At 32.3% G+C, this 23,443-nt stretch overlaps 1 protein-coding gene across 1 annotated transcript; it reads right to left on the reverse strand.

Annotated features, from left to right (window-relative positions):
- Window positions 1-10,591: 10,591 nt before the first annotated feature.
- On the reverse strand, window positions 10,592-15,190 carry LOC143243919 (techylectin-5A-like). The gene is made up of 6 exons (XM_076487716.1): window positions 15,051-15,190; window positions 14,091-14,272; window positions 13,114-13,304; window positions 12,901-13,006; window positions 12,109-12,273; window positions 10,592-11,092 (listed from the first exon to the last, which is right to left on the reverse strand). The coding sequence occupies exons 2-6, from the start codon at window positions 14,245-14,247 to the stop codon at window positions 10,842-10,844; spliced, it is 870 nt and encodes a 289-aa protein (XP_076343831.1). The 5' UTR covers window positions 14,248-14,272; window positions 15,051-15,190; the 3' UTR covers window positions 10,592-10,841.
- Window positions 15,191-23,443: the final 8,253 nt, after the last annotated feature.

Genomic DNA, 23,443 nt, shown 5'->3' on the forward strand with positions numbered 1-23,443 from the left:
AAATTAAAGAACCTTATACATTACTTGTGTATTACAAATCTGTTCTGAAAATCACCTAGTCCAGAGGTTTTCTGTCAGTATAATCATTGGTAACATGATAAAATATTATTAAAATAATACAATGTTATTATTGTTACTTGTTGAATGATGGTTCTATTACATATGAAGATATATTATTGTATAACTGCGGCATACCATATGTTCCCGACATCTGCGAAAAAATAACCAACATTTGGGAAAAATGCTTATAACAAAATCCAACATTCCAATAAACCCAAATTTATTCAAAACGTAGGTGCAAAACTAAAGTCCATACTATGTAAAAATTATACTGACAAACACAACGCCAATATAATTTATAAAATGCAATGCAACAACTTTCACGACTTTATATTGGAGAAACAAGCAGAAAATGGAAACGAGGTTTAAAAAATACAAAAGAAAACACCTTCATACGTTTTTGAACATTGCAAATAAATAAACACAACATAACCACAGAAAACTCCCAGACACTATGTAGGGAAACAAATATAAACAAACGCAAAATCAAAGAAGCCCTACTTATACAGCAACTAAAACCTAAATTAAGCCTGTATAAAAGAACACCTTTATACCTATACTAATTAATAACCTAACATCCAACTGCAACGTCCCCTACGATCCCATACCTGTTTATACTCTCGTCCCTAAGACATGTGTTCGACAACGGTCACTTGCAAACTCTCTTTGTCAACCTGAAGATGACCTAGGAAAGTCGAAACGTTCTTCTTTGCTTATCAATAAAAGTTTTAATATCCATACCAGCAGTTCTAAGATACATATTTATTTCAAGTGGATTTCTCGTCATCAAGAAGTTACTTTAAAAAGTCTTAAAGGATATCTGACTCTGACTTCAGGACTCTGTCAGATATCTGACAGCACAAGACTTTTTAAAGTAACTTCTTGATGACGAGAAATCTATATATATATATATATATATATAAAATGACCAATCTGAGAAGAAAAAATGAAACTAAACCTTTTGGTGCAAATAATTTCGAAATCCAAAAATAAATAACTTGTGACGTTTCTGTTTAATTGAAGCTTCAAGAAAAGTAACATGTAACCTTACGATTAACTAGTTGAAAGTTACTTCAACGGTTTTGAGCAGTGTGGTATTAAAATATACACATATATCAAAGCCTTAATTCTGGAAAATAGCTATAATACAAATTCTAAAACAAACATTGCTTCATTAAATGCTTTTGATGATCATAAACTTATTTTGATGGAAGCCTGTAAGTTTTCCATATGTTATAATACGGCTTCAAAACCACACTTCCCAAAATTAGTAAAGATTTTGAGTTATTTTATCCTAGTTAAAATAGTCTTCTTAACAGTAACATCAACTGGGGCGATTTACAAAGTCGAAATAAATTAGCAAATTATTTATTATTGGTACCAGAAAAAAACACACATTCTGTATTTGTTATAAGGATATATTCATAATGAGTGAGACATTCCAAAATCGTTGTAAATATTCTCCCAAAAATGTAAGTAAAACTTTAAGTGAAATAATAAACTATTTCGTTGCGTTCTTTTCTTTTTGAGTAACGTAAACTCAGCCGCATTAATTCTTACTCTGTCGTTTATCTGAGTAAATAACTTAGATGTATGTAATGTGCATACCTGAGAAATGAATAACTTGGCAGTATAAGTATATGAATATTATTGTTTAATATACGTAATTTATGTTCATGAAAGTTGTTATAGTTCATTATTTAAAGTTCGTTTGATAAACATAAAACTAACTAAACTTTCTTTCTTTCCTATTGCTATGAGGCAAGCGAGATTCATGTTGGTAGTTGTACAGGCGTTTGATATTAAACGCAAAGCTACACCAAAGGCAAACTTGTTTTGCCTACTACGACTTTGAAACACGGTTGATAGTGGTATAATTCTACATACTCATACCACTGTACAACTGGGGGAGGGGATTCAAGTTGGAAACGAAACGTAAGTATTGTACATTCATGAAATTAATGTTAAGTTCTAATTCATGTAGATGTGTCAGAACACAATAGAATATTGTAAAATATTAGTATGATAAGAGTTAAAATAATAACAAGTAAACAAAATATATAGTCTACAGTTTAAAATACTGGGAAAAATATGTGACAATAGTTGTTTTAACGTAACATCTATAACAATAAATAAATTGGTTTCATTGTTCTAAGTAATGTTTTCGGATAATACCAGCTATATCAACCGTGTACTGTACTAACTATATAATAACTTGTAATGCGTATGTAGGTATCTATCAATTTATATGAATTTTACGAAGTTTAGTGTTCGTTCAGATCATCCCATACGTAATGTCCGAAATTTTAATACAGAAACTGTATCATCATTTTTGTCTTTGTAGAAGGCTTTAATGATTAAAATATGCAGTAGGACGTGTATAAAAATGTTTAGACAAATAAAAGAAACTAACCAAAAACCTCTTTTTTCAGATAATTAATCAAATAAACCCTTATGAAGATGGTTGTGTCTGAAGAGCACAGCAGGCAAATAATGCTTTTCAAAAAGGCAACAGTGCAGCAGAAACTACAAGAAACATTCAAGGTGTGTATGGTGTGAAGTCTCCCAATGAAAGAAAGTGTCAAAGGTGGTTTCAGAAGTACAGATCAGGTGACTACAGCTTAAGTGATGCACCACAATTCAGGTCGTCCTGTTAAGTTTAATGATGACTTGCTGCTGGCTGCACTTGATGAAGATTGTGCGGCAACAGTTGAAGAACTAGCATAGAAACTTAATTCAACCCATTCAACAGTTTACCGTCTTTTGCGAGAGTTTGGAAAGGTGTCAAAACTTGGAAAATGGGTCCCCATGATTTGACAGAATCCAACTTTAGAACAAGAGTGGAAATATACACTTCTCTTCGCTCTCGTGAACATAACTCACTTTTTTGGACAGATTAATGACTGGAGATAAAAAAATAGATATTTTATAAAAAAAAATGTTAAGTGCTGCAAACAATGGCTCAGTGCAGGTAAACTAGCTAAAGCACAGTCCAAAATGGACCCTAAGAAAGTCTTGTTAAGCATTTGGTGGAATATTGTCGTGAACCACTTTGAATTGACTGCCATTCAATGTAACAATTACTTCAAATTTGTATTGTCAACAGTTGGAGCACTTGAATGTTGCACTGAAAGCAAAAAGGCCTGCTATCACTCGCAAAGATATTGTGTTACATCAGGATAATGCACGGCCCCATCCAGCAAGGATTACATCTGCAAAGACTGAAGAGCTAGATGTTACATTAGGATAATGCACGGCCCCATCCAGCAAGGATTACATCTGCAAAAATTAAAGATAAACTTCCACATCTTCCATATTCTCTGGACCATGTCCCATCTGATTATCATTTATTCCGAAGTTTACATAACTACCTTGATGGAAAAGAGCCTGGAACACATGAATGTATCAAAACTACCCTCTCTACATTATTTTTCTCCAAACCACAAGAATTTTATATAAGTGGAATTCAGAAGCTTGTGAATCATTGGCATGAAGTAATTAATGATAATGGTACATACGTTATTGATTAAATAACATTAAAAACACTTGAAATTCTTTCTCTTTTTCTGAATCTAAAATCGGACATTACTTAAAGGATGGCCTGATATTTAAAATGTTATATATTTATATTAATTTACGTAGTGAGTATTAGTAAACAAACACTACAACACTAAAAAGTACGTTACCTCTGTCAGTGATTTGCAGTTTTAACCAATTACCAAATGTATGGACAGTATCTGTAAATAACATTCAAAGAAGACAACAATTTCTTTATCTATTTAAATATATATGTGTCGAACCTAAGGTAAAGGTTGTGGTGGATACTGCCTATCATCTAAAATTGTAGGTTATCAAGCGCACGAATCAACAATATACACGTGTACGGAAACACCAGTGTATCGTTCATATTGTTGCATAAACTGAATTTTCTAAAACTTCTCCTCTTGCCTATAAACATAACAACGAGACGAGCGAAGGAACAGTATATATTAGTGGTTTGCTGCAAACCTCGGAATACAAAACTGCTATTGATATAACGATTTTTAATTGGGAACTTCAAATACTTCACTAGAAACATTTGTACATTTCTAGCATTACAAACCATTTAACTTCAGTGAATTCACACAGGTTGTTAGTAATTTTACGATAGCATTATATAACTTCCGCGGTGGGAAACGCAACGTATGGTTAGTCCACAACGTCGGACACAGAGTTAGCTCGCTCCCTGTTGAAAGTATCAAAGACAAGGCCTGGCTTGGCCAAGCGCGTAAGGCGTGGGATTCGTAATCCGAGGGTCGCGGGTTCGCGCCCGTGTCGCGCTAAACATGTTCGCCCTCCCAGCCGTGGAGACGTTATAAAGTGACGGTCAATCCCACTATTCGTTGGTAAAAAAGAGTAGCCCAACAGTTGGCGGTGGGTGGTGATGACTAGCTGCCTTCCCTCTAGTCTTACACTGCTAAATTAGGGACGGCTAGCACAGATAGCCCTCGAGTGGCTATGTGCAAAATTCTAAAAAACAAACAAACAATCAAAGACAAAAGAAACGTTTCGAGGCCGAAAATGCTCCATTGAGGCCGAAAAAGAAGTTAAGTTGAAAGAATTAGAAATTACATTCGAATAAGGTAAAATAACTTTGAACTTAATTCAACATACTGAGTTACCACTATTAAATGAAAATGGAGTTGATAAATATTTTCAGAAGGTTGTCCTAACTATGGAATGACCCATCAAAAAATTGTCGTTATTATTAGAAAGTGTTTTAACTAGTAAAGCACAAGAATCTTATGCCTGCTCTCTTTCAAGAAGTTTGTACAACTTACCATAGGGTTAAAGTATCTATTCTCTAAGCATACAAGTTAGTACCAGAAATTTATTGCCAAAAGTTTCGAGAATATTATAAGTAAGATAATCACACTTATGTGGAATTTGTCCACAAAAAGGATGTTTATTTTGGATTAATGTTGTAATTCTTTGCATATTGGTAACAGCTTCGACAAACTAATACAATTATCTCTGATTGAGGAACTTTGCATGTGAGGACCTCAAAGGCTACTTGAAAGAAAAGAAAGTCGAACCATTACAGGAAGCAGCTGTTCTTTCAGATGATTACATATGAACATATAAAACCACTTTCCATAAAAGGAAGTTTCAGTAATAGCAGTAAAAAACCTGTACTTGTTCAATCCATTAAAATTAATGTTCTTTTAAAAAGTCCAGCTCCACTAGTCCCAAATCTACCGACAGTCATGATAAAACTTCATCAAAACCATCATGCCTTGTCTTCCATTTCTGTAAATTGAATCCTAGTCATGTTATATCAGATTGTTGGTGTTTGAAAAAATGAAAAAACAAAGAGTCAACACCCAGTATGTCCATATATGGGCACTGTTTCACCAGATCACCAATGTTGTTGGATCGGCCACTGATATAAAGACTCATGTAGTGTGGGAGGAGTTTAAACCTTGTATGTCTGTTGGTTCTGTGTCTTTGACAAATGACACTGCTAATCCTATATCCATTCGTATTCTAAGTGATCTGGGGCTAATCAGCCATTGTTATAATAAAGTATATTCTCTTTAGATTCGAGTTCTGCCACTGGTGAGTGTGTTATTGCTCAGGTTAATGAGAATGGCTTTGTTAATGGTTCTCTTCATAATATTTGTTTGGAATCAGACTTAGTTTCGGAGTCTGTTGTAGTTGGAATAAAACCTACACTGCCAGTTAATGCGTATCATTACTGTTGATAAGCGATTTGTCTGAAGTAAGGTTGTTGCCACATCCAAAATGGTTAACGAGCTGATTACTCTAACATATAAGAATGATGTTATTGTTGAGAAGAATTCCAGTGTATTTCCCTCATGTGCTGTGACTCGAGTTTAGGCTTAGAAATAAGGCCCAAAACAAATGATAAACACGTATTTAGAGGCAAACATTATAGATTTTTTTTCTCAAGGATTTTTTTTTTATCTAAGGCGGTATTGTGAATAATTGTCCAATTGAAAATTCCTTGGTGAGTTACAATGTTGGGATCTGGTTTGCCCGGTGAAGTTCCATTTACTTAAAGTAAACTGACTGTTGATCAGAATCCATTCACTGTTGAAGTATTTTCTCTCAAAAGATGAACTGGAAAAAGTTTCAAATGGTTATTTTTTTTCAAAAATTGTGTCCTTATGAAGAAATGGAGACCACCATATGTACCTTATGAAGAAATGGAGACCACCATATGTACCTTATGAAGAAATGGAGACCACTATATGTACCAATTACAGAGAACAAGGCTACAGTTTGTCAAATCGATTTTACCAAAGCATATCATTATGAAATATTAAAAGTTGCCATGAACTCTCTAAGACAACAAGATATGTCAAAAAGTTAAGAAACATTTCTTTTGGTCAAAAATTAGAGAAATTTTTCCTCAGTTTATGAAACTTGTCATACTTGTCAGTTGAGGCCCGGCATGGCCAGGTGGCTTAAGACGTTCGACTCGTAATTTGAGGTTCGCGGGTTCGCATCCCCGTCGCGCCAAATATGCTCGCCTTTTCAGCCGTGGGGGCGTTATAATGTGACGGTTAATCCCACTATTCGTTGGTAAAAGAGTAGTCCAAGAGTTGGCGGTGGGTGTTGATGACTAGCTGTCTTCCCTCTAGTTTTACACTGCTAAATTAAGGACAGCTAACGCAGATAGCCCACGAGTAGCTTTGCGCGAAATTCAAAAACAAACAAACAAAACTTCTCAGTTGGTAGGAACAACTAACAAGAAAAATCCTATTGATTCTTTAAAGCTATCCGAACTTTCAAAGAACCCTTTATTCATATGATCGTTGATTGTGTTGGGTTATTACCAAAAACTCGATCATATAACCAATATTTGTTGAATATAATGTGCACATCCACTCGGTTTTGTGAAAATATTCTTTTGAGAAACATTCCAAACAATTCCTAAGGCTCTAACTAATTTCTTTACTTTGTTGGCTTACCCAAAAACGAACTATTTCGACCAGGGATCAAATTTTATATGGGGTTGTTTCAACAATTTTTTTATCAGCTCGGTGGTAAACAAATCAAATCTTGTATCATCCAGAATCGCAAGTGTGAATGAAATGTGACGTCATCTATTGAATGTTACCATAAACAAATATCTACCAAAAGATATTAACAATTTGGATACTTCAGATTCATACAGATGTATGTATATTCAAATAGATGTAGTATGTACAACAACCATTTTTTTTAAAACAGAACTATTTTTAAATAATGGTACTCTTCTCACAACAATAACCTGATGAGTTTTATTTGTAATTTACGTGAATTTTTGATTATATCTTCAGTGATAGAATTTTTAAATATATACAAAAATGTAGAGTCCTTAAGAAACCATAATTCTCCAATAAAAGTTAGCACTTTTAATATATAAAACATTATAGTTTATATCAGTAAAATTTATGAAACTTTAAGTTCTGTACAATGTATTATTTTCAAGTAACGAGTTTCACAAGACATGAGGGCGCAGTCCGAACAGGCAACACTTCCAGAGAAAATATTTTGTTTTTTTTTACAGTGAGGTATAAATACCACGATTAGTAAGTTTTAGTTCCAAACAGCCACTCACACGATGACGTTTCTATGAGTTATATTGAAGACCTTAGAATCTGTGTTAATCTGCGAGTAAGTTCCAATTTATTATATAAATGTTGCCTCAAATTGTTTTAAATATTACTATGATTTAATTAAATTATTTGTTCAAAATCGCTGAAAAACTGAGATCAAAAGAAAGGAAAACTAAGTAAACTTGGAAAATATTTATTGAGGATAAAATATGAGTTTTGAAATTTAGAATAATTTAATTTATAACACTTTATTTGTAATTAACTACAGAAAATGAAATTATTATTTAGAATAAAGCCAATACTAAACGGTTACTAAAACACATAAATCTGTTTAAACTATATTAAAACTATTATTTTACATATTCTAAGACTAACATAATATCATATAAATTAAATATTTCAATAAGGTATAAGAAAGTCTAACCTTACCCTTATGTAGAAGTCTAACATAAGAATAAACTTGAATTTAATATAGATAAAAAGTGTTTCAACCTAAGGCTTGAGATTTACGCTACCATATAAAATAATTTATCCACTCATCAGTTACTGAAGTCGATATAATTTACATTCTAATTATCCTCTAGGCCAGCAGTAAAGTGTGGATTGTCGTTTAATTTATAATTAAACAACCGTATTTTACACCGTATAAGACACTACATCGTGAAAGATGTACCCTAATTTTGGAAAGACAATTCCAAGAAAAAAATATTCTGACTCAGCAACCAACACTCCTTGACTTGTTTTTAATCTACTGAGTAAATACAGTCAAATACATCATATTCATCACAGTTTATCGACAATATTAGTTAAACTGAATGTTTTGTGTTATTGAAAACACTTGTAATTGGTAAGTAATAAGATTATGATCTGTGTGAGAGACCGTTTTGAGTAGACCCTAAGCTAACGTCAACCCATCACTTATGTCTTGGGGATTTTTCAAAGTATTTTAAATAAAAGTTCGTCTTACAAGACGTAAAATACGGCTTAAAGTTCTACGTATATTTGTATAAACTCATTCTATGGTTACTTCATTTACTTATTTGTTTCTTTATTTTTCCAGCTATACTAGAAATGAGTGGAAGTAATTAAAATATCTGAAGGAAGTTTAATCCTTGTGATACAAACAATTTGTAAGTTATTCACTAAGTTGCAAACCTCTCACTCAAACTCCTTGATGTCTACTAAACAGAACCAGGACCAAATTGCTTCTCGGTAATTTATGGTAAACTTCTGTAGTAGCCTCGTGCTCAGAGTGCTGGTGTCAAACGGGGTCAAGTAACGAGAGAGGAAAAATAAACACTGACGCTAAACGTAATGTTTGTTTAGTTACAAAATAAAGGAAATAAACAGTATTACGTTTCTCTTCGTTAACTATTATTAACCAATAAAAAAAATTCGGAACATAATTTTATTGTTATTGTTCAACGGGATAACAACAAAAATTTGTTTACTAATTTATGTTGTTCACTAGAACGTATGATATTAATTCTTATTCTATTTATTATTCCATTCTACATTAAAACGTTAAAAATACAAGAAAGTTCAAATCTAATTTTTAAAATGTCTTCTATTTTTAATTAACATCATTTATAGGTTTATAACAAGTTTGTCTACTTTATCTTTTATTTTAACTAATGCTATAATTTAGCTACCCTCTTTGGCTGTCATTGTGATCCATATAGCCAAATGAAACAGTCTTATGGATACTGCTGACTTATCTCCCATATGTATGTTCTCCTGATTTCTGAACTTTTCCTGTTCTAGCAAATTGGAAAATAGATATTTTATTATTAATTGTAATCAGTGATATAGAATTCAGCTTTCAGGATGGATTTTGTATCAAAGTCTTCTCACTTCACTTCAGTATTGTTTTGTTCAATCCACAAGTTTTATGTATTCTTACACATACTTCAACTTCTTGTTCAGAGACTCATTCTGTGTATGTCTACAATACATAAATATGATATTTATATTCCTGTATACTTCATCTACTCTACACTACAGGGTCTTTGTCTATGTTGATTTTTATAAGTTTCTGTAAGTCTTATTTTTAACCTGTTTGACGCCTTCTGTGTTTAGCTTCTCCAGTTTATTTCGTTTTTATAAAAGCCACATCCTGACCTTGGAGAAATTTTAAGTATTGTAATAATTTCTGGAATGTTCCTTAGCTATCTGAAATAACCTCATAATTATTTACTATATTCTAGTAATATCCAAGTTTATAAACGTCTAGAGTGATGCTTCAACCACGTATTATTTACAGTATTTACATTGACTCCTCAGCTCTCTACTGACCCTAGAATCTCTTTACGTTAACCCTCACCCTGTTATCATTGATATTAAACAAAGATTAGGACATTTTTCTTTATCTTCCATTAATATCCAGTTTGTCATGTCGGTATTTACAGGAACAAACTCAATGATACCGCAGTTAACTCCATCTACTTTGGCACCATCATAACCGTACCTTTTCCAAATATAATCCACAGTCCTGTAATTCAAGGCTCAACTTTGTGCTAGTAGGCAGACGACTTGAAATGATCAGCGTGATAAGATGATTTTCTAAATTAAACCTTCTGTTTCTCGTTAGCCATTTTATTTCCATAAGAACCATAAGAAAGAAGTTTTCCTGTCTAGGCTACGCATTGGTTACAGTTTTTAATTCATCATTTTCTTTAATTTCGGAATCATCAATCAATGTGTAGCCTTTGTGAACTTCAAGTCACAATAGCCAACATTTTACTGTCATGCCATCGTTCGGACCGTGAGCGACTGTCTTTTCTAAGAGTTTACCCCTGAAGCTGGACCGCGTCATTGGCAATGGTGACAATGCCCAACTTACTTATTTTTTAACTTTTTATGAACAGTTGGTCGTCTTAATTTTGTTTGATATTAAACTACAACCTAGATACCCTACATTCATCTGGTTTATATAAACGATTTTATTTCATATATATAAATATACAGTTTTCATTGTTCAAACTTTAATTGTTATCTGTGTTATCTCTTAACGGACACAAGTTCAAAACGTCACCTTTCTTTAAGTAGCAATATAACAAGCTTGGCGATTGTTCAACCTTTACCTTTACATCTAAAGAAACAGCTCAACCACGTATTTATTGTTTAAAATGAGAAAATACAATTGGTTATTGTTACTAATATTTTACAGAGGAATTAGTACAGGGGTCGTATCTTCATCTCCACGTCTGGAAGTGAGTATTTCTGTCCTTTCCATGTACTCCATTCCACACCATCAGCATAACTCTCATGTTCACCGTTCAGGTAGAGACCATTGAGGTTGGAACCGTGACAATTATTGTACCACCAAGCTCCTTTAAAGGATTGGGCACAATTCGAATCATCAATATCGTTGTCTTTGTCCTTCGTGGTAAACCTGAACTGGTTGTGGCCACCAAACGAGTCCCCTGGAAATATAAATAATACATTCAGTCTTTTGTGAAATGTACCATGACAATAAATAAACGTATGGTGCGTCCTCCCTGCATTCATACTCTAATCCACATTGTATAAATCACCTTTGTCGACCATACATGCACCCGGTATCTTTACTTTTCATACGGTAACGAAAAAATAAAGATTCCAGTGATGTGACATCAATAATATTAATAAAACCAAGACAACAATGTAATTGTACACACAATATATACATTGTATAGAGTTAAGTAACGAAATATGTTACAGTTAACATTACTAAAACAATCTATCTTCAATGCTTCTGTGATAACGATTAAACAATCATTAGATATTTACTCTCAAAATAAACTAAATAATAACACTTTACAGACTTATATTAATCAATAGATTAGTGTTATACTGACTTAGGAGTAATAAACAAGGTATAAAAGTTTGTGACAGTAATACTTAATGTAAAGGAACTTAGAACAACGATATATAACGTACAAAACATATATCAATACATAAGGTGCCAGGCAGTTTAGAACAATGATACATAACAATTAATTAAGATGTTGCTTTATCAATAGCAAAGTTACTTATCAGTCGTTATGATCCATATCTGATACGGACATGATTAATTTGTATAGTTATATCATTAAAACCTGGTAACGTATATATCTAAATAGTTTTATTTATTTTCATACATTCAACACCAGAGAATTCACCACAAAGATCCCTCCTCTGTCAGTTTTGCTCGATCAGGGAGCGACCTCTAGCTTCACTGTGTAGTTTTTATATCTGAACTTTTGTTTTTATCAAATTAGCGTTCTTTCTCTATCATCACTCAATATACACCAACAAGAAGAACTGGTGGTAATATAATAAATCTTACGGAAAGTTTAATATTAAACATTTTAAACAGTTTGGATAATAAAAATATTTTAACTAATTATTCGTGAAATAATAATTTTAAAGATAATATTAATAAAATAATAAATTAGATTAAAAATTACAAGTTGACTACCTGCATCACCAGAGTAATTACTGACATGTAATCTATACAAGTTGTCTTCGTTTTCTATCCAAAACTCCCGATAGACGGCAAACCTCTTGTTTCCTTCTTTATCCTTTAAATCAAACCTGATTGAGTAATTTCCTTGATTTGTTAGAGCATAGATCCGATCATTTCCTATAAATAAATAATGAAACATTTCTTCTGTACACAAATCATGGACAACATTTCAATCATGTAGGATTACATTAAAATAAACATTAAGCTAACTGCGTTCAAGATAAAACTTTCCCAATTGCAAAAAAAAAACGTTCACGTCAGACAAACCAAAGCAGCAAGTATTCAAACGATACAATACAAATAAAAAAGTACATTGTTGGAACAGAAAGGTATTGCTACCATCTTTATATAGTGTGTTCAAATTTGATGACACAAACCAGCTTTTATAAACTAAATTTCAGTAGTTTGAATTGATAATAAAAGAAACTTTATTAAAAGTAACAAACGAACAATGTGTAGACAAGTTGTTGTCAATAGATAAGAGTACTTGTATAATGAGAACCTAACCTACCCTGAAGTCCTTCTGTATCTTTAACACTATCTGTTTAAAATCTGTGAACAGAACCTACATATACAGATCATCTGTATCTTAACATCATCTGTTTAAAAACTGTAAACAAAAACTATCTGTACATACCTTATATTTCTTAAACACTCTTTGTATAAAATCTGTAAACAGAACCCACCTATACAGACTTTCTGTATCTTCAACATAATCTGTTTAAAACTAACAACAGAACATACCTAACCAGAATTCCTTCTGGATGTCTCCAAATCCAACTTTGTAATTTGTCCAAGGTTTGAAAAAGTAGTCCTTTGGATTTCCATGGTTTCCCCTTCTTTGGATTACCTTAGAAACAGAAAATGTAAAATTTATAGTTTATTATAATAATTAAACTTACTACATATGTTTTTACATATAACAGTTTTCTGTTATCTGTAACAAATGTTACTTACTGTCCAACCTCCTCCATCAGTATCCATGTCACAGTAAACACGGAAACTTCCAGTAGTCATCCATGATTTTGGCCAAATACGGTATGATCCACTGGTACGGTGCCCATTAAGTAGAACATCAGAACAGTCTCTTGGTCCAGGAGAAGAAGGAGGACATATATGGTCCATTTCTTGATGAATTACATGTTTATCTACAATAGAAATATATAAGCTTTACATTATTAAACTGAGTTTCAACATATATAAATATGTGGACTGAGAATTTGTTAGTTGATTTATTATCAAGAGATAGTGATAAACAAGGATTCAATATTTGTCAAAACTTCAAAGAATAGTGTGATGTCGTGTGTAGTTCTTTTATTTGTTTATTAAAATATTCTTACAGTTGATTTGTATATCATTATGTATAGTTTAATAGGAAATTTATGTTGTTTTTATAAATTTGTGTTTAAATGTTTCGATAACTCTGGTGGGTAGAGCACATAAATGCTCATTGTGCAACTGTGTGCTTAATTACAAGCGAAGCAACTAATAAAGCAAGAAGAAGAACAAAAAACATTTAGTCTTATCCTAACTAAAGCCATCATCACACACACGAACTCAGGATATGCTGAACACAGTTTCGATATTCGTTGTGAGTACAAGACAGAGAGACACTTTTGTAGCTTTGGGCTTAACTACAAAGAAAGATGCAAGTTAACTATGTACTTTATAAATAAACCATATTATTCATTGTAATACACAATACAATTGTTCAATAGTTAAAGTGAAAAGCAATACAAACTTTTAACAATATAACATTTTTCATATTTGACTATACCATCACACAACAACACCAATAATAACGTTAATGATTTGGACAAGATAATTCCTGTAAAGAAATTGTTCTACACAAGATGATAAAAACTGAATTGTTAGGCTGAATCCTAAATTAATTAATAAAAAATGGTTTACATTAACTTTCTCATAACTTTTACCTCTATTTTTAAGGTTTTCTTTTGCCAGAGAAACCAAGACGTCAAGGGACTCAACTATTCCGGTTATTGACGTATCTTCACATTCTTTCTGGATGGTCTCTGATCCCAAACTTGGACCAACCCAGAAAACAAACCAAATAAAGGCGAATATCATCATTTCCTAAGACTTATTTTTCTCCTTACTGCAATATAAATAACATTGTAATAATTTGTTTCTGTCAAATAAAAATATTTTATGAAATATAAAAAGAGAATTTGTGAACGAACCGACTGAAAAATAAAAACAACATAACTCTTATTATGATGTGATAAAAAGCTTCAGTATATAAAAGTTTTTTTAAGAGTAACTCGGATATGAAGTAGATACAAACAACCTTTAATTATATTTTTAATATTTCTTTCTGAAATTATTTTTTGTGTAGGAAAGTTTAATAACAATATAACAATATTTATTATTAAGAGTCTAGTTAAGAATAGTTCCGGTAAGTTAATGTATAAAAATAAACAACATTTGTTAAAGTATGGAGAACTGAAACAACCTTACTTTTGTATTTATACTGAAACAATAACAGGATTAACATTAACACCAACCAGGAACTTCTTGTTTTACAGATACGAACAACACCAGTTTTTATTTACCCTAATCAATAGAGTTATATAATGTAGAAGTGTCTCATTCATTGTTTCTATGGAACATTACTTAAACATGTAATCTTAACTCTGACCTTTACTTAAACCACAGGTCTTCTAATAAAATACTTTGTTTCTAACACTAAATGTTCCAGTTTTCAAACATCAACATAATTTGATTTAGTTACAATGTGAAACTGATTCAAGAAAGTCAACATTTAATTATTTATAGTTTTATTCACACAACAAAATAAATTAAAAAATAAGATAACCAAGCGATATACACTAATAAGTATTATTAATGAATAGTTACAAAAAAATGTAACTTACCTTTCAAAACGTTTTTCTCTTGGTCTTCACACTGTTAATAATGCGTCTGTTTCGTTTCAGTCTATGATCTAACAGAGTAACTTGTTATATAACCAAGGTCGTATGAATGTTGGTTATTTACTTTTGGTTTTATATTCCCAAGCTAATCACGTGATTATATTTCTATATAATAAGAAGAGCAGAGTCACGTGATCGTACTCCACATCTGTTAATAATATTATCCAGACAAGAAAATAAATCATAAAGACCTGAACTTTAGAATAATAATGTTCAGAGACAAACAGATGTACTTTGTGAGCACCAAGTTGTACAACCTTATTTAAAGAATTTATGTTGCGTGTTTTGTAACCTTATTTATTCTCTGTTAGATTTTTTAGGCAGAGCATTCATGATGAAACTTTGTAGAATGGACGGCAAGAAGACGAAAGACGGAAGACTTTCGGAAACGTCGTCCTCTATACTTGTGTATCCACAACAAGCAGTTGCCGTCCATTCTATAAAGTTTTAAGGTTACGTAACTTTGTTTAAAACATAAAATTCAAATCAACCACAAATAAAATAAATATTTTGAAACATTTTGGAATTAATTTATTTCATCAAACCCTTTAACCACGTCTCTTCCAACTAGATTCTACATAACTTCTTAAGATTACAATTATTCAAAACAACCCATATAGTTGAGTTCCAAAATGGGTAATTGTTTCCTTTCTATAGCGTCCTTTCAGTGTTTAAATGTTTTACATACTTGAGTTTTGAGATGTATATTCAGTTTCATGTCAGTTTTGTACTTGTATGTTTTTTTTTTAAATAATTATTCTAAAATCGTAAAACAATATAATTATTAAACTTATAAGGCTGGTCAATATCTTATAATGTGAATAAAATGATGAATATTAATAGCATAAAGAAGAAATAAGTAAAGTTAACATGTTTGTGAACAGGATGTGAATGATTGTAATGATCGTCACTGTGGCTAATTTCGCCATCCTAGTTTTTTAATCAGTTTCAGGAGAATGGTAATATATAGTTTTGTAATCAGTTTCAGGAGAATGGTAATATATAGTTTTTTAATCAGTTTCAGGAGAATGGTAATATATAGTTTTTAATCAGTCAGTTTCAGGAGAATGGTAATATATAGTTTTTAATCAGTTTCAGGAGAATGGTAATATATAGTTTTTTAATCAGTTTCAGGAGAATGGTAATATATAGTTTATAAAACAAAGTACTTTATTAGAATAATTGTGCCTTAAAAATGTTCGAGTTGATTTGTTGGATTTTTTCTTTCTATTCTAGTAAAACTGTACGTAATACACTTCTACATCATATAACTCTGCTAAACAATGTAACTAAATCTTGTAGTCCACGTAGTGTACAACAAGAAGATCCAAGTATATATCAATGTTAATCCTGTTATTGTTTCCTCCTATATAGGTCAGGCAGCTTGTGTTGTTTCTGTATATTTAAATGACTTACATTTGTTTTTAGATCAAATTAATCTAACCTAATTAGGTCCTTAATAAGAAACAGTTTCATCGTTTTATAAAACATTCCTTACCAACTCCAGGTACATAAAAGAAAATTAAAATCAAAACTAGATGTTAATTGTATCCACTTCATGTCAGAGCTACGTTCAGTAAAACTTTTACATATTGTAGTTGGTTTATATTACTTACCACAAAGATTCTGTTTTGTTTTTTTTCATAATACTACCATTTTATTAACTGTATATTTCGTATACTTTTCTGTAGTTTGTCTGTTAGAATCATTTACATAATGTTCTTTATTCTACAATAACAAAAAATAAGCTTTAAAAGTTATTACATTCATCTTTATTTGGTTTGTTTACTTGGTTAATCCACGTTTTGGATCAGAGACCGTCCAGAAATACTTGAAGAGACGTCAATAACCGGAATAGTTGCATCCATCGACTTTCTAGTTTCTCTGGCCAAAGAAATCCTAAAACTCAGAGATAAAGGTTCTCAGAAAGTTTATCTAGAGGTGTTACTGCTTTTTATTATTGACTGTTGTTAGAGTTATTTAAATTAAAGAACCTTATACATTACTTGTGTATTACAAATCTGTTCTGAAAATCACCTAGTCCAGAGGTTTTCTGTCAGTATAATCATTGGTAACATGATAAAATATTATTAAAATAATACAATGTTATTATTGTTACTTGTTGAATGATGGTTCTATTACATATGAAGATATATTATTGTATAACTGCGGCATACCATATGTTCCCGACATCTGCGAAAAAATAACCAACATTTGGGAAAAATGCTTATAACAAAATCCAACATTCCAATAAACCCAAATTTATTCAAAACGTAGGTGCAAAACTAAAGTCCATACTATGTAAAAATTATACTGACAAACACAACGCCAATATAATTTATAAAATGCAATGCAACAACTTTCACGACTTTTATATTGGAGAAACAAGCAGAAAAATGGAAACGAGGTTTAAAAAATACAAAAGAAAACACCTTCATACGTTTTTGAACATTGCAAATAAATAAACACAACATAACCACAGAAAACTCCCAGACACTATGTAGGGAAACAAATATAAACAAACGCAAAATCAAAGAAGCCCTACTTATACAGCAACTAAAACCTAAATTAAGCCTGTATAAAAGAACACCTTTATACCTATACTAATTAATAACCTAACATCCAACTGCAACGTCCCCTACGATCCCATACCTGTTTATACTCTCGTCCCTAAGACATGTGTTCGACAACGGTCACTTGCAAACTCTCTTTGTCAACCTGAAGATGACCTAGGAAAGTCGAAACGTTCTTCTTTGCTTATCAATAAAAGTTTTAATATCCATACCAGCCGTTCTAAGATACATATTTATTTTAAGTGGATTTCTCGTCATCAAGAAGTTACTTTAAAAAGTCTTAAAGGATATCTGACTCTGACTTCAGGACTCTGTCAGATATCTGACAGCACAAGACTTTTAAAGTAACTTCTTGAAGACGAGAAATCTATATATATATATATATATCAATAAAAATGACCAATCTGAGAAGAAAAAATGAAACTAAACCTTTTGGTGCAAATAATTTCGAAATCCAAAAATAAATAACTTGTGATGTTTCTGTTTAATTGAAGCTTCAAGAAAAGTAACATGTAACCTCACGATTAACTAGTTGAAAGTTACTTCAACGGTTTTGAGCAGTGTGGTATTAAAATATACACATATATCAAAGCCTTAATTCTGGAAAATAGCTATAATACAAATTCTAAAACAAACATTGCTTCATTAAATGCTTTTGATGATCATAAACTTATTTTGATGGTAGCCTGTAAGTTTTCCATATGTTATAATACGGCTTCAAAACCACACTTCCCAAAATTGGTAAAGATTTTGAGTTATTTTTATCCTAGTTAAAATAGTCTTCTTAACAGTAACATCAACTGGGGCGATTTACAAAGTCGAAATAAATTAGCAAATTATTTATTATTGGTACCAGAAAAAAACACACATTCTGTATTTGTTATAAGGATATATTCATAATGAGTGAGACATTCCAAAATCGTTGTAAATATTCTCCCAAAAATGTAAGTAAAACTTTAAGTGAAATAATAAACTATTTCGTTGCGTTCTTTTCTTTTTGAGTAACGTAAACTCAGCCGCATTAATTCTTACTCTGTCGTTTATCTGAGTAAATAACTTAGATGTATGTAATGTGCATACCTGAGAAATGAATAACTTGGCAGTATAAGTATATGAATATTATTGTTTAATATACGTAATTTATGTTCATGAAAGTTGTTATAGTTCATTATTTAAAGTTCGTTTGATAAACATAAAACTAACTAAACTTTCTTTCTTTCCTATTGCTATGAGGCAAGCGAGATTCATGTTGGTAGTTGTACAGGCGATTGATATTAAACGCAAAGCTACACCAAAGGCAAACTTGTTTTGCCTACTACGACTTTTGAAACACGGTTGATAGTGGTATAATTCTACATACTCATACCACTGTACAACTGGGGGAGGGGATTCAAGTTGGAAACGAAACGTAAGTATTGTACATTCATGAAATTAATGTTAAGTTCTAATTCATGTAGATGTGTCAGAACACAATAGAATATTGTAAAATATTAGTATGATAAGAGTTAAAATAATAACAAGTAAACAAAATATATAGTCTACAGTTTAAAATACTGGGAAAAATATGTGACAATAGTTGTTTTAACGTAACATCTATAACAATAAATAAATTGGTTTCATTGTTCTAAGTAATGTTTTCGGATAATACCAGCTATATCAACCGTGTACTGTACTAACTATATAATAACTTGTAATGCGTATGTAGGTATCTATCAATTTATATGAATTTTACGAAGTTTAGTGTTCGTTCAGATCATCCCATACGTAATGTCCGAAATTTTAATACAGAAACTGTATCATCATTTTTGTCTTTGTAGAAGGCTTTAATGATTAAAATATGTAGTAGGACGTGTATAAAAATGTTCAGACAAATAAAAGAAACTAACCAAAAACCTCTTTTTTCAGATCATTAATCAAATAAACCCTTATGAAGATGGTTGTGTCTGAAGAGCACAGCAGGCAAATAATGCTTTTTAAAAAGGCAACAGTGCAGCAGAAACTACAAGAAACATTCAAGGTGTGTATGGTGTGGAGCCTCGCAATGAAAGAAAGTGTCAAAGGTGGTTTCAGAAGCTCGTATCAGGTGACTACAGCTTAAGTGATGCACCACAATTCAGGTCGTCCTGTTAAGTTTAATGATGACTTGCTGCTGGCTGCACTTGATGAAGATTGTGTGGAAACAGTTGAAGAACTAGCATAGAAACTTAATTCAACCCATTCAACAGTTTACCGTCTTTTGCGAGAGCTTGGAAAGGTGTCAAAACTTGGAAAATGGGTCCCCATGATTTGACAGAATCAAACCTTAGAACAAGAGTGGAAATATACACTTCTCTTCTCTCTCGTGAACATAACTCACTTTTTTGGACAGATTAATGACTGGAGATAAAAAATAGATATTTTATAAAAAAAATGTTAAGTGCTGCAAACAATGGCTCAGTGCAGGTAAACTAGCTAAAGCACAGTCCAAAATGGACCCTAAGAAAGTCTTGTTAAGCATTTGGTGGAATATTGTTGTCGTGAACCACTTTGAATTGACTGCCATTCAATGTAACAATTACTTCAAATTTGTATTGTCAACAGTTGGAGCACTTGAATGTTGCACTGAAAGCAAAAAAGGCCTGCTATCACTCGCAAAGATATTGTGTTACATCAGGATAATGCACGGCCCCATCCAGCAAGGATTACATCTGCAAAGACTGAAGAGCTAGATGTTACATTAGGATAATGCACGGCCCCATCCAGCAAGGATTACATCTGCAAAGATTAAAGATAAACTTCCACATCTTCCATATTCTCTGGACCATGTCCCATCTGATTATCATTTATTCCGAAGTTTACATAACTACCTTGATGGAAAAGAGCTTGGAACACATGAAGGTATCAAAACTACCCTCTCTACATTCTTTTTTTCCAAACCACAAGAATTTTATAGAAGTGGCATTCAGAAGCTTGTGAATCATTGGCATGAAGTAATTAATAATAATGTAACATACATTATTGATTAAATAACATTAAAAACACTTGAAATTCTTTCTCTTTTCTGAACCTAAAATCGGACATTACTTAAGGGATGGCCTGATATTTAAAATGTTATATATTTATATTAATTTACGTAGTGATTATTAGTAAACAAACACTACAACACTAAAAAGTACGTTACCTCTGTCAGTGATTTGCAGTTTTAACCAATTACCAAATGTATGGACAGTATCTGTAAATAACATTCAAATAAAACAACAATTTCTTTATCTATTTAAATATATATGTGTCGAACCTAAGGTAAAGGTTGTGGTGGATACTGCCTATCATCTAAAATTGTAGGTTATCAAGCGCACGAATCAACAATATACACGTGTACGGAAACACCAGTGTATCGTTCATATTGTTGCATAAACTGAATTTTCTAAAACTTCTCCTCTTGCCTATAAACATAACAACGAGACGAGCGAAGGAACAGTATATATTAGTGGTTTGCTGCAAACCTCGGAATACAAAACTGCTATTGATTTGGGAACTTCAAATACTTCACTAGAAACATTTGTACATTTCTAACATTACAAACCATTTAACTTCAGTGAATTCACACAGGTTGTTAGTAATTTTACGATAGCATTATATAACTTCCGCGGTGGGAAACGCAACGTATGGTTAGTCCACAACGTCGGACACAGAGTTAGCTCGCTCCCTGTTAAAGGTATCAAAGACAAGGCCTGGCATGGCCAAGCGCGTAAGGCGTGGACTCGTAATCCGAGGGTCGCGGGTTCGCGCCCGTGTCGCGCTAAACATGCTCGCCCTCCCAGCCGTGGAGACGTTATAAAGTGACGGTCAATCCCACTATTCGTTGGTAAAAGAGTAGCCCAACAGTTGGCGGTGGGTGGTGATGACTAGCTGCCTTCCCTCTAGTCTTACACTGCTAAATTAGGGACGGCTAGCACAGATAGCCCTCGAGTAGCTTTGTGCGAAATTCTAAAAAACAAACAAACAATCAAAGACAAAAGAAACGTTTCGAGGCCGAAAATGCTCCATTGAGGCCGAAAAAGAAGTTAAGTTGAAAGAATTAGAAATTACATTCGAATAAGGTAAAATAACTTTGAACTTAATTCAACATACTGAGTTACCACTATTAAATGAAAATGGAGTTGATAAATATTTTCAGAAGGTTGTCCTAACTATGGAATGACCCATCAAAAAATTGTCGTTATTATTAGAAAGTGTTTTAACTAGTAAAGCACAAGAATCTTATGCCTGCTCTCTTTCAAGAAGTTTGTACAACTTACCATAGGGTTAAAGTATCTATTCTCTAAGCATACAAGTTAGTACCAGAAATTTATTGCCAAAAGTTTCGAGAATATTATAAGTAAGATAATCACACTTATGTGGAATTTGTCCACAAAAATGATGTTTATTTTGGATTAATGTTGTAATTCTTTGCATATTGGTAACAGCTTCCACAAACTAAGACAATTATCTCTGATTGAGGAACTTTGCATGTGAGGACCTCAAAGGCTACTTGAAAGAAAAGAAAGTCGAACCATTACAGGAAGCAGCTGTTCTTTCAGATGATTACATATGAACATATAAAACCACTTTCCATAAAAGGAAGTTTCAGTAATAGCAGTAAAAAACCTGTACTTGTTCAATCCATTAAAATTAATGTTCTTTTAAAAAGTCCAGCTCCACTAGTCCCAAATCTACCGACAGTCATGATAAAACTTCATCAAAACCATCATGGCTTGTCTCCATTTCTGTAAATAGAATCCTAGTCATGTTATATCAGATTGTTTGTGTTTGAAAAAATGAAAAAACAAAGAGTCAACACCCAGTATGTCCATATATGGGCACTGTTTCACCAGATCACCAATGTTGTTGGATCGGCCACTGATATAAAGACTCGTGTAGTGTGGGAGGAGTTTAAACCTTGTATGTCTGTTGGTTCTGTGTCTTTGACAAATGACACTGCTAATCCTATATCCATTCGTATTCTAAGTGATCTGGGGCATTGTTATAATAAAGTATATTCTCTTTAGATTCGAGTTCTGCCACTGGTGAGTGTGTTATTGCTCAGGTTAATGAGAATGGCTTTGTTAATGTTTCTCTTCATAATATTTGTTTGGAATCAGACTTAGTTTCGGAGTCTGTTGTAGTTGGAATAAAACCTACACTGCCAGTTAATGCGTATCATTACTGTTGATAAGCGATTTGTCTGAAGTAAGGTTGTTGCTACATCCAAAATGGTTAACGAGCTGATTACTCTAACATATAAGAATGATGTTATTGTTGAGAAGAATTCCAGTGTATTTCTCTCATGTGCTGTGACTCGAGTTTAGGCTTAGAAATAAGGCCCAAAACAAATGATAAACACGTATTTAGAGGCAAACATTATAGATTTTTTTTCTCAAGGATTTTTTTTTATCTAAGCCGATATTGTGAATAATTGTCCAATTGAAAATTCCTTGGTGAGTTACAATGTTGGGATCTGGTTTGCCCGGTGAAGTTCCATTTGCTTAAAGTAAACTGACTGTTGATCAGAATCCATTCACTGTTGAAGTATTTTCTCTCAAAAGATGAACTGGAAAAAGTTTCAAATGGTTATTTTTTTTCAAAAATTGTGTCCTTATGAAGAAATGGAGACCACCATATGTGTCTTATGAAGAAATGGAAACCACTATATGTACCAATCACAGAGAACAAGGCTACAGTTTGTCAAATCGATTTTACCAAAGCATATCATTATGAAATATTAAAAGTTGCCACGAACTCTCT

The sequence above is a fragment of the Tachypleus tridentatus genome, chromosome 1, assembly GCF_004210375.1.
Source record: "Tachypleus tridentatus isolate NWPU-2018 chromosome 1, ASM421037v1, whole genome shotgun sequence".
Taxonomy (NCBI): Eukaryota; Metazoa; Arthropoda; class Merostomata; order Xiphosura; family Limulidae; genus Tachypleus; species Tachypleus tridentatus.

Bases quoted from the DNA above. Each gene is read 5' to 3' on its own strand.
- LOC143243919 (XM_076487716.1), bottom strand. From the start codon at position 14,247: ATGATGATATTCGCCTTTATTTGGTTTGTTTTCTGGGTTGGTCCAAGT. The intron at 13,305-14,090 runs GTAAAAGTTATG...TTTCTATTGTAG, and splicing joins AGAAAACCTTAAAAATAGAG to ATAAACATGTAATTCATCAA. The intron at 13,007-13,113 runs GTAAGTAACATT...TCTGTTTCTAAG, and splicing joins CTGATGGAGGAGGTTGGACA to GTAATCCAAAGAAGGGGAAA.